Genomic DNA, 12,427 nt, shown 5'->3' with positions numbered 1-12,427 from the left:
CTGCGCTGGAGAACTGGTATCTTTTTAACCATTCCCTCTTATCTGTTTTCCAGAGAGCAGATTTGACCTCTGATAAAGATTTATACCTTGACAACAGCTCTGTTGAAGAAGCATCAGGCGTCTATCCAATTGATGATGATGATTATTCTTCTGGGTCAGGTTCAGGTGAGACAACATGTCACAAATTGATTTTTAAAAGTGTAAAAAGTAATGCAATTACTTGAGGGAAATACTTACAGTGAATATTGTGAGTGCTTTGCTATTTACAGAGCACTGGGCACCCCTGTGGGCTGAGTTTTAAGTATTAACTTTCTGCTTTTTCCTCTTACTCCTGAGTTGCATCATTTCACCGTGTTATTTTCTCTCTGCTGGCTCTCTCCATTCCCTCTGATTTCTGTGTAGATCTCCCTGGAGTTTAGAAATAAGGATTAGAGAAGGCTTAGTTCTCCCATGACATAGTACTAATTTAGCACTCTGTAGGAAAACATAGCAGCAGCGTTCTTGTTTTCACTTATATGCAGTCAGGTTCACGTAAACATGGTGTCCATTCCTTTTCTTGTTTTCTTTTACATTTAGAAATCTAGATACTGCCAAAACTGTGAGTTTTCTCTGAGGAAATTACATCCATATAATGAATAAAGAAATTCTTAAATACAACATCCTGAGTTCTCAGACTTAAACACTCATTAGAGACATGTAGCTAGCTCAAAATTTTCAAAAAAAGTGTCAGTGAAACCTCCTTAATAATTTCTCTTTAAAAGTCTCTTTGAGGAGTGTCTTCTAGACTTGCTTGGAGACTCCAAATGTTAAAGCCTAAATGCAGGATTTTGCGGTAGTTCTGGAAAAGACATTTCCTTATTGTTATATTTGCTGAGCTGTTGTGGAAATCCCATTTATTTTCCCAGTGTATTTGTTATTCTACTTTTTTTTAACTATGTCTTGATGCTTACGTATAATTTGTGTACTTTCAAAGCATGAACCCTTCTTCTGGTGCCTTGTCTGTGTTACTGTAAGGCACACATGAGATTTTTCAGATGGATTTTTCGGGTTTTTTTCTGCAGACATCTGATTGTGTTGCCAGGAAAATCCAGGCCCATCATCCATACCTGGATGATACCCTGTGTTTTGGGAGTCTGCTGTTGGGGTAACTTGACATCCCAGGGTGATCAGAGGCTTAACTGGACCTCCTTGATGTAGACCTGTTTGAGGAGAAATTCAATATTTTATTTGAAAAGAGTATATTAGTGAATCAGTGATTTCATTCAGTCCCCAGGACTGTCTGAAGGCTATTCTGATCTCCAGAAAAATGTGCTTTCAGTCAGCATCCCATTCTGTAGTGTCTTCAGATGCTGGTGACTTTGTAAGCTTCAGAAAAGGAAATAGGTTGACAATAAATAGTTGTATGAGGAATGGTCTAGTGTAGTTTTTTTTCCATCCCTCTGTGGTGTCTGGCAGTTTCTAATATGGAAGATTCAAAATTCAGACCTGCTTTTGAAGTGAAAAAGACTACACAAGGACTGGCTTCAGATCTTACTAATCCAGGATTCAACAAAGGAAGTGTAGGATCCTGCGCCTGAGGAGCAATAATAACTCCAAGTACCAGCACAGGCTGGGGGTTGACTCAGCTCTGCGGAGAAGACCAGGGAGGAGTTTTGGTGGGTGACAAGCTGACCATGAGCCAGCAGTGCCCCTGTGGCCAGGAGTGCCAATGGTATCCTGGGGTGCATCAGGAACAGTGGCCAGCAGGTTGAGGGAGGTGATCCTGCCCTCTGCTGAGCCCCATTGAGGCCACATCTGGAGAGCCCTGTGCAGTTCTGGGCTCCTCAGTACAGGAAGGACAAGGAGCTACTGGAGAGGCGCACAAAGATGATGAGGGGTCTGGGGCATCTTGAGGAGAGATGGGGGAGCTGGGCCTGAGAAGGGATCACGTCAGCTATAGGTGTTGATGAGATCTCTCCTCATACCTCAAAGGCAGATGCCAAGATGACAATGCCAGACTCTTTTCAGTGGTGCCCAGTGACAGGACAAGGAGCAATGGCCATAAACTAGGACACCTCAACAGGAGGAAGAACTTCTTGACACTGAGGGAAGCAGAGCACTGGCACAGGCTGCCTAGGGAGGTTGTAGAGTATCCCTCCTTGGAGACATTCAAATCCCACGTGGACACATTCCTTTGTAGTTTGCTATAGGTCACCTTGCCTTGGCAGAGGGGTTGGACTGGATGATCTCCCGAGATCCTTTCCAAGCCTAACAATTCTGTGGTAAAAGTGAAGCCAAAAAGACACAAACTACCTCTAGACTTCACCAGCCGTAACACCTTGTCTTTCTTCATTCTTTTCCTTTGCTCAGCTTTGAGCCATGGGTGGAAGTTGGAGTGTACTGCTGCTGTCTCTGGCAGGCTCTGTTTCTTTCCTACAAGAAAACAGGAAAGACTGAGACAAGCTGGATGCCCCTGCAAAGAGCTCATGTGACAGTACACTCAGATTTAATATTTTTGAACCAAGCAAAAAGTCTTTAGATCAGGGAAGCAAAGTAGCATCCTTTGCACCCTACTCCAGCTATACTTACTGCTCTCTATTTTCTGTAGAAAGTATCCTGTAGATGTACCATTGATCAATGTTTCTCATTTTATGTTCAGTCTCTCTTTTACTGGATACTTAGTGATGTAATGTAATGTTGCTATGGGAAGAGCCTTCCCACTCAAGGGTGGTTTTCTTGCTATGTAGCAAGCATAGTCCAAGAAAACAGATCCAAGATGACAACATTGCTGACTCCTTTCTTTGCTGTGAAAATTGTTAGCTGCCAACCAGGCCTATGGAGATAAACAGGAATTGTCAGCACCACCATTAATGCCCTTGCAGGTCTTCAAACAGCATTAACATGGACAAATGTCACTGTAGGCATGACACATTTCAAACTAGAAATTGGCTGAGGGCTTTTTGTAAGGAGTAGCAAAGGGGATGGTGTTCTGATTTTTCTTTTCCTTCCCTTCCCATAGCCTGTTCTTTTTTTCTTTTTTTTTTTTTTTTGGGTACATTCAGCTACTGTTGTGCCTTTGCCCAAGTGTTGAACCTGAATCCATGGGTCAGCAGTTTCCAGAGAAGCCATGCTTGCCTTCTGATTCTCCTGTATCAACAGTAGAATATCCATAGTGATTTAATTAGTCTGTTGTTTCCTTTTTTTAGTCTCTGTTTCTGAGGAGATGCTTCAGCCTATCATCACTATTTTTTGCATTGGTCTTTTATGTAACATAATAATAAAAAGTAGAAAGTTTTCCAGCCTATCTACAACTTGAAATGCTTTTATAACTATTACTGCTTTTTCATCTGGCATAATAGATTTTAATAGAGCCTTGGTCTTGGAGATAAATGAAAGTAGCTGCTAAGCAGCAGGACTACCCATTACGTGAAGGAAAGGTACCACCTGTCAGATTTATCTGCAAGTTCTTTGAAAAACCTTCTGTCTTGTTCTTGTGTCTTCTCTAAAATTACTCATGGTAATATATATGAGAAAATCAAGCAAGCTTTTTCTTCCTCTTCTTCTCTTCCCCAACCTAACATTTCTCAGTCAATAGCAGCTTGAGTTGAGAACATTGACTCAGGATGAACTGTGTGTATTCTGACATTGTGACTGGGGAATATTCTGGAACAAAAGTTGTGGTGGGGTTGGAGCTTTTTTGAGAAACCCAAGAGCAGATCTGCTTCGGCTCTTGACCGGGAGGGAAGCTGACGCCGCACTCCAAGGCCAGCAGGCAGTTTGGGAGTCCTGTGGGAGCAGGATGTGGGGCCTGGGGACAGGGCTGATGTGGCTGGGGCTGGCTGGGGCACCGTGTGTCATGGTCATGGTGCTGGGGAAGCTGTGGGGCACGGGCGCTCTCCCGGGTGCCAGAATGGGTGCCCTATGGCAGCATGCCCAGCAGGCACACCTCTCCTGGAGTGCTTCCCCTGCCTGCTCCCCCTGTTGCGGTGCAGGCAGCACAGCAAGGATTCACCTTCCATTTGCTTCAGTCCCACTCATCAGTGTCTGTCACATTGTCTTGGAGCAAGAACCTCTTCTGTCCACCTGCTAAACCAGCCCTAAGCATGCTTCATGATATTGACTGCCTGGCTCTCCAGGTCTTCTGACATAGAAATCTACTGTGATACTGTGAAAGTGTATTCTTGATGTGCTGGACAGAATCTTATACTTCAGTATAGTTAAGACTATTCCTTTTAATCCTCCAAGTTTTGTTGATTTCTTGTTTTTTCCTTCCTTGTGTGACAGCTGCCAGAGATGTGACATCCTTGCACTGTCTCAATTTATTTCAGTTGCAGTTCCCTAGCAGGGTGTAGAGTTATGTTCACAGTGTCATCTCTGGGTGCCTAACATTATGTTGATTAAGAGTTGCTTTGGGGACTGTTCAGGTGAGGTGAGATAAGTCAGCTGAAAATATGTAATTTTGGTTTGTGTCACATTGCTGATAGAGATGGAAGGTGTGAAAGAGATGGTGGTTATGTGTGTGCCCACCTTATCACAGATTTGCTTGTGGTGGTGGTACTCCCAGTGTGTGATGTGCAGCAGCAGACAAAGAGGATGCCAAAAGATAGGGTGAAATGATTTGATTTTTTTGATAGGAGGTGTTAATCACTGCCTGCTTTGCAAGTCAGAGTGTTAACTACTGTGGGCTTTTTTCTACAAAAAAATACTACTATCTATACAGTAATGTCTACTTTCTGTGCAGTAATTGAAGGTGGCACAATCTTGATTTCCTGACAAGTTTCCTCAAGTACTAAGAGTGTTAAAAAGTATTCACATTCCTGTCATCCAAGGGTGGCTAATAGACATGTCACTGAGGGTTAGATTAGGTATTTCCAATACGACAGCACAGTTTAGAGCTATTTTGGCCACTATGAAGACACAGTTGGACATCCTGAAGAAGTTACAGTGGATAAAAGAGGGTGTGTGATGGTGGAGAGCTTTCAGCTCTACCACAGAGATGGTTTTGGGTTTAATTACTGCAGGGTTTTTGTGGTGCCTCAATAAGTGGGACTCGAGGCAGTGAATAGCCAGCACCAAACTCTGTGTGGACCAAATCCAGAAACCAGCTTTAGTAACAGTGATATTTTCCAGAGGAAGAAGTAAGTTCTTATACTCCAACCATTTCACAGTATTCCTCTTGACAACCTACTTGGAAGTCACACTCATGACACTGTAGGCTTTTTCTTTCCAGTCTTACTTGGATTTAGTGAAGGTCTTTTTTGTGCTTTTTAGGGAACATGATACTGTGTGAAATGCTGTTGCTATGTTCTGGAGAGGACTAGTGAGTGGTTTTTTTTGGTCTCTGAGTCCTATTTACAGGTAATTCTAAAAATACTACTGTCAGTTCAGCAAGGGAAGTGTCTTCCTTGTTTAGATCTATTCTATGCCAAGCAGAGACCTGTTTAGATAAAGCTAACTAGAAAGCAGGAACCATGGGGGATGTGTCTTAGCTGGTACCCAAATTAAGCCTAAATGATAGTTGCTTCAACTTTTTGGGGATTGTCAGAATTCCACTGAGGCTGTATGGAAGAAGAGCTGGGTACCTGTGGTGCAAATCCAGTGACTAGTCCAGGGATTAGATTAGTTAGTTGCCCATTGTTGAGAGAACATGGATCTGCACCCTCCTTAGCCAAAGGGGTTCAGGCTGTATCGCTCTCCATTATGTCTGGCAGACACAAAATTGCCTGAAGCAAAGGTGGCATTTAAGGATTTGGAGGAGCAGTTGTGATTAAGTAGGACTTATCATTTCATAAAAAGAAGAAAATACATTTCTGTACTCTGAAGATGTGTTTTATCACATCTGTAATCTGATAATCAATTTTAATTTCCTTGCCTGTGAAAGCTTTGTGTAATATGGAGGAACTTCAGAAGATAAAGTAGGTTGAGCTATCCAGGGAGCCATTATTTCTCAAAGAAAACTCTTGAATCAGAGCCAGAAAAATTTTCCTGTTGGATGCCTTTCCACACCTCTGTTTTGAAGCAGGATGTTGATTTTTTGATCTTAGAGTTGCATTTCAGGAAAATACTTGATTCTTGTTGTGAGGTCTTCATTCTAGAAGTTGTGTTGTAATTTTGGTATCTCTGAAAGCTTTTTTCCCAGTACTGTTCTGTGCCAGTATCTTTTTTTAAATGATTCTAAATTTTCTTTTCTACCATACAGAGATTGTTTTAGGTGTTGTCTTGTTAATATCTCTCCTTTAAATGCCAGATGTGTGTAATTCTTGATCATGACTTCAAAACATCATTATTGTGCTCAAATTTTCAGCCTGTCTTCTTTCTTTAAAAAAACAAATTAAAAAATCAGTTTGGAATGAGTGAGTCATACTATTCTGTTGTAGGAGCGTTTTATTTGTTAGGAACTATTCTTATGCACATTTGCTAGATTTATTACCCAGGGGTTACTTGGGCAACCGGTGCTTGTAACGAGCAGAACACATTGAGATTCCTAAGGAGTGGTCCAAGAATGGGCCAATTCTTTTTTCCTCTTTCAGGCTTTGCTAATAATTTCGTCTCTTTCCTGTGTCTTCTTCCTTTCACCATCACTAAAGGATATTTATTAGACATGTCCATTACCTTATTCTAAAGGAGCCTTCATACTCCAGCACGGCTTTGAATGTAGAGGAAATTAAATTTAAGGTAATCTTTAGGGAGTTTTTTGTCCTCTTACTCAGTTCAAAAGAAAAGAGCTTCTGAATTATGTGGAGTTTAAAGCCATGTGAATTCCTAGTGACTGAAACATAAAGTAGTAGTAATCCTCCTGTAGATAAAACTGAATTCAACAGATGTGCTGTAGAAGAGAAATTCTGTTGAAGCAGTATGTGACAGGCAAAAACTGTTCAGTTCATATGGTTTAAGTAAGGATAAAGAAATGTATTGATTTATTTATGGTATGTAATTAACTAGCAATCACTGAACTGTACTTTTAGGCTTAATATCAACAGTACAACAGACAACCACAATACGTGCCATTTATCAAATGGTAACAAGCAACTATAAATTTCTAAATCACTTTCTGTAACTGATCCAGTGTGTGTCACGTGCTCACAGCCACCCCTCTCACAGGCCATGGGTGTGGAAGCTCCCCTTGTCTGAGTGTGCAGGACCCTCTGTCCACACCCCCTGGCTGTTGGAGACTTGGGTACCCCCATATGAGCTGGGGCCCACCAACACCTCCTGCCACGCCCAGGAGGAGACTCTGCACCCCAGGGTGTGGCTTCTGGGGGTGCCATGGTGGCTCTGGGGAAGCTGGAGGTAGCTGCTGAGGGTAACCACAGGTGGGGGGTGGCCCTGCCAAGCTCCAGCAGAGCCCCTGATGCCATGGGACCTCATCAGAACCCCTGGCACTGGGGTCTGCCCATGTCACACAGGCCTGATGGCTGCTGCCTTCACTCCGTACTTTCTGCCCCTATTGCAAGTGTTAAAGCTTTTTTCATACCCATTTTCAGGAAGGGTTCTTCTGTTTGAAAAGTGTCATGGTAATTTCCTGGTTGCTACTTACACCAGCTGATGCACTCCCATTTTCAGGGGATCACTTGGGGCAAGTATCGCCCTGGCAGTTTGGGTGCACTGTTTGCACACACATCTTTGTCTTAGCAGGCATTGTCATCTAGGCCCTTGCCTAGGGTGGGCTGTGCAACCATCTCTACCTTGGTGGTGTCATAACAAAAAAATGTAATTGGTCTGAAAGAATTTCACAGGTCAATGAAGTGTTACATTTTGTCTCCAGGTGCTGAGGAAGATGAGGATAGTGCAGTGATAACAACATCCAGAACAGTTCCAAAGTTACCGACAACTAGTGATGCATCCAGGGCTGAGACCACCACAGTGAAAATGCAGACCAAGGTGCCTGCACAAACAAAGGTGCGTGGCTGGAGAGCAAGAGCATTTAAAATGATTCCACTGTACATTTTTGATGGTTTGATTTTAAGTCTTCTATTTATATGGATTAAAAAGCACCCCTAAACTTCACTTACTATTACAGCCTGCTAAATGACTACAGAGCTGTTTGTTTTCATTCCTACTAGGAAGTCTGTGTGGCAACATCTGGATTTCACATGAAAGAAAAGAGAGATGCACAATAATGTATCGTGATACCTTTGAGTCAGAGCTGTATGTTTTTTTATATTTCTCAAAGAGTTACTTAAAAATTCTTTGTGGAACCTTCCTTCTCAAAAGAGAATGCTGTATGGTTTGGCTGTATTTGAACACTTTGCAGGTTCCGTTAAGTATTTTAGTATTTCCTTCTACCACCATAGATGATACTGTCTAAGTTACTCTCAAAGGTGTTCTGCATATAACATATCTGATTTGTTAATTTCAGAGTTGTTATTTCTTTCTGAGGCTGTTATTCTGATAAACACAGGCAATATTAAGAGCTGTTTGCTAAATGTACATTTGGAGGTTTTAAACTTACGGGCAGTGTTTTTCATTCTGACATGATGACGACAAATAGATCCAATTACAATGTCTAGACCAGCTTTCTGTGCTCTAAAAGCTTCCTATGTGTTGGTATTGTGCAGTATGTGCATGAAGCCACAGCTACGTGACTGCCCACAGCAGGCAGTGACTGTGCCAGCTTGTGCTCTGCCCTCTCTGTAAGCAATGCTCAGTTTTCTTTTTTGTGCCACAGTCACCTGAAGAAATTGATAAAGAGGAAAGGCCGGAGGTGGATGGCAAGAAAAAGAGCGATGAGCCAGGGGATGACACGGACGTGCTCACTCAGAAGCACTCAGAAAACCTCTTCCAGAGAACAGAAGTTCTGGCAGGTGAGGCAGAGTTTGCCAAGGTCTATCTCACCAGAAATAAAATGGAAAACAGAGAGGATCCGTATCAAATAATGCAAGCTCAACATTTGAGTTTTCTTGGCAGATTCATACCATTAAACACATTAGTACTAAGCACATTCATAGTGGGTAGCCGTTGGTTGATTTGATGAGAATAAATTGGGCATCTTGGAGAAATACCTAATAGTGAAGTTTGTTGCAAATTGATATGATGCCCACAAGTTGAACACTGCTGGCTGAGTATCTGGAGCTTTCACAGCTCAGAAAAGGAGTTGGAATTTGATTCATGCTTGTAATGCAGAAATGTATTTCTCACCTCCCAAGAGCACATTGCTGTCTGGTCGACGTGGTGCAGATGAGTGCTACTTGGGAGGAGCTCATGGCAGGCATGGGTGGATGGAAGGGGATGGATAGGCACAATCCATTATGGCACAGAAATCCCTTCAGATAAATAGAGTCTATTTCTATAGACTTCATTTATAGACTCTATAATAATATATAGTCTAATATAGACTCTATTTAGAGTCTATGCATAACCCAGGGAGGCACAAGCTGGCCACTAATGTTTTCATTACCTGTTAGATTTTTTTTTGGCCTAAGGACAGTCTTTACAGGTGTACTTTCCCCCCATGTATTTGGAAAAGGAGTTGGGAGCCATGAAAATCACATAGTTTTGAACCACATCTTCCTATGAGAATCAAAATGTGAAATAACCTTAAATCCACATCAGTGGAAGCACGTCGATTTCCTCTTGAAGTCTGGTTGGGAGTTGATACTTCTCACACACCCACAAATGCATGAAGTGTTCTCTCATATTATTGATCAATAGGAAGTTTATTTCAGCATATAGTCAGAGTGAAAACTGACAGGGAAAAGTAAAAGCCCGTTTCTTAGCTAGGGTAACAAAATCTTTTAATGTCGAAAATGTTAACTGCTGAAAAAGGAGTTTGAAAGACAGCTTTATGCTCTGGCAGTACTAGTGGTGATCTTAGTTGAGGTTTTGAAAAAACTTTAATAGCTTTTTTAAAACTGGGTTGTTGGATCTCTGACTTGTAAGTGGAATGTAATTTTAAATGATTGCCTTCATGAATGCAAACAAGCTTTCTGACAGTATATTTCGGGATACTAATAATGAAGACAGTTGCATAATGGGAGCCCTTTCCTGCAATTTGAAAATAATAGCAAACTTACTGTGTGAGATGAAAAAGAAGTATGGTGCTAAGCTTGTTTTACTGGCATATTGTGAATCTCTGTTTCTTTGATTACAGCTGTTATTGCTGGCGGAGTTATTGGTTTTCTTTTTGCAATCTTCCTTATCCTGCTGCTGGTGTATCGCATGAGAAAGAAGGATGAAGGCAGTTACGACCTTGGTGAACGGAAACCATCCTGTGCTGCCTATCAAAAGGCACCAACTAAGGAGTTTTATGCATAAAATTCCTATTTAGTGTCTCTATTTATGAGATCACTGAACTTTTTTAAATAAAGCTTTTGCATAGAATAATGAAGTTTTTTTTTTTTTCATTAAAGAGCCGTTATGGCACCTTTATGATAAAACCCCATTGTATTTAAAACTTTTCACATATTCGTTTAAAAATGTAAAATTAAAACTTAACATTTGCAGTGTTCTGTGAATAACAGTGGCAAAGCATTATTTTATAAAACCATTGATGTTCACTGAATGATTTTTAAAACTTTATGCATAAATATAAAATAATGAAAATTATTGTTTTATCCTATGGTTCAATGAAAGTTGTTTAATTTTGGTCAGCATGTCTCAGATTGATCTTACAAGTTAGTTTTTATTTCATTAATTTATCTGTTTCCAAAAAATGCCTTTTTGTAGTTGTCATGGTGCAATTTGTCTTCAGATAATTCAGATAACAGTAACTTTTAGTGTAAATGTAATTTTTCAGCTATGTAAACTTCAACCTCCACTTTGTATAAATTTAAGTGTCAGAATATCAATTTTACACTTTGCATTGTTTCTCAGCTTACCTGTAGCTTCAGTGAGATTTGTAACAGCAATTAATGTGTAAAATTGGATTATTACTACAAACTGTATAGTCATATTCTTACTAAACAAATCTCCTGTAAGGAAGATTTGTAGTAAGCTACTGACGAACCTAAGCAAACCCAAAGACTCTAACAGTATTTTGAGAAGTTGCTGCAGATTTCTATGGCCACTGTATTTGTTAATTATTTGCAATTTGAAGGTACAAGTAGAGGTTTAAATTTTTGTTCTTTAAAAATGCATTTAAGTTGTAAACGTCTTTAAAGCCTTTGAAGTGCCTATGATTATATGTGACTCGTTGCAGACTGGTGTTAATGAGTATATAACAGTAAAAGAAAATGTTGGTATTTTATAAGCACAGACAATTCTAATGGTAACTTTTGTAGTCTTACTTGGATAGACATAATTGTAATTTGGGAACATAAACACTACTGAATAAATCATGTGGCCTAATACTGAGAATTCTATTGTGATATACTTTTGTATGATTTTCATTTTATGTCTGTTTGCTCATGTTTTAATGTCACAGAGTACATCTAGTAGATCTTAAAAATCCAGACCAAAAAAGAAAGGCTGTTGATGAGGGTGATCCTCGCACCAGATTTACTGCTAAGGTGGCAGAGCGAAGTGGGATGTTTAAGTCTTGCATCTGGTGTATTAGCTGTGAGACATTTGACTTCTGCATTGTGTTTAATGGCAGTGTTGACACAGGCCTGTTCTTCCTGCAAATGTTGTTTTCCCTACTGTAAATTTCAGAGGAGTACCCCAGTTCATTTACTGTGTGTATTTGTTTTTTATTTGTTGGTCGCGTTTGTTTTTTCCCGGTCCCTTTGAAAAATTTTGGTTTGTTCTGCTCAGACTCCAGCAGAAGAGTTGAGACAAGTGGAATGTCTTCATAAGAGAAGAAAGAAATATTCTGAGTAGAAGAGAGAAGTGTCTGTTGCTTAGACCTTAGATAGGTGCTGGATAGAGGGACACAGGGAGAAGACGACAGTCTGCCTCCTTATATTATGCTTTGTAACAGACAAATGGCTTCGTCTTCTGCTCTGCTGACCTCCTGGTTTTTATTTTTGAGATTCCCAAAATACAGGTGTTCAGGATGTCAAGCTGAAGTGCTTTTCAGAAATGGCAATGTATTGTAAATAAGATCTGGTAGCTCTTCAGATAAGAGTTGTGCAGCTTTTATTTGTTGCTGTCCCAAGTTCAGTGGTCATTTAGGAACCAACGAATGCTATCCTGTGCTAAAATATTTAATATATTGCTTTTTACTTATACTTAACTGGCAAGTTTTTCAAAGCCATACAAGTTCAGCAAGTAAAAACAGGGTAAGAATTTAACAGGTATATCTTGTGCAATATTTAGTGAACTTCAATTAGTAAAATAACTGCTTGAAATAACTGTGCCAAGAAAAGAAAATTTCTGGCAAATGCTGTGCCACTGCTGTAAAATAAAGCATTTGTTAAAGTGCCAAAATAAAGTCTACTATGCCTAAACTAATACTTTATTTGTATAGTCTGACATCCAGTTTTTTGAAGCCCACTTTGCTTAAAGTAGTAGATCTGAATTTCTTTCAAGGGTGCAATGAATATTGCTGTAAGTATAGCTATAAATATTA

The 12,427-nt window shown here is 40.3% G+C and overlaps 1 protein-coding gene across 1 annotated transcript in view; it reads left to right on the top strand.

The window, feature by feature from the left end:
- The window catches only part of SDC2 (syndecan 2), a 60,477-nt gene extending 49,203 nt beyond the window's left edge, over positions 1-11,274 (top strand). The window contains exons 2-5 of the mRNA XM_064706456.1: positions 54-165; positions 7,745-7,878; positions 8,648-8,783; positions 10,070-11,274. Of these exons, the coding sequence (XP_064562526.1) occupies positions 54-165; positions 7,745-7,878; positions 8,648-8,783; positions 10,070-10,233 (546 nt within the window). The 3' untranslated portion in view covers positions 10,234-11,274. The remainder of the gene's footprint in view (positions 1-53; positions 166-7,744; positions 7,879-8,647; positions 8,784-10,069) is intronic.
- Positions 11,275-12,427: the final 1,153 nt, after the last annotated feature.

The sequence above is a fragment of the Zonotrichia leucophrys genome, chromosome 2 (assembly GCF_028769735.1).
Source record: "Zonotrichia leucophrys gambelii isolate GWCS_2022_RI chromosome 2, RI_Zleu_2.0, whole genome shotgun sequence".
NCBI lineage: Eukaryota > Metazoa > Chordata > Aves > Passeriformes > Passerellidae > Zonotrichia > Zonotrichia leucophrys.
Note: the sequence above shows the minus strand (reverse complement) of the source record. Positions and strands in the feature narration are given on the sequence as shown.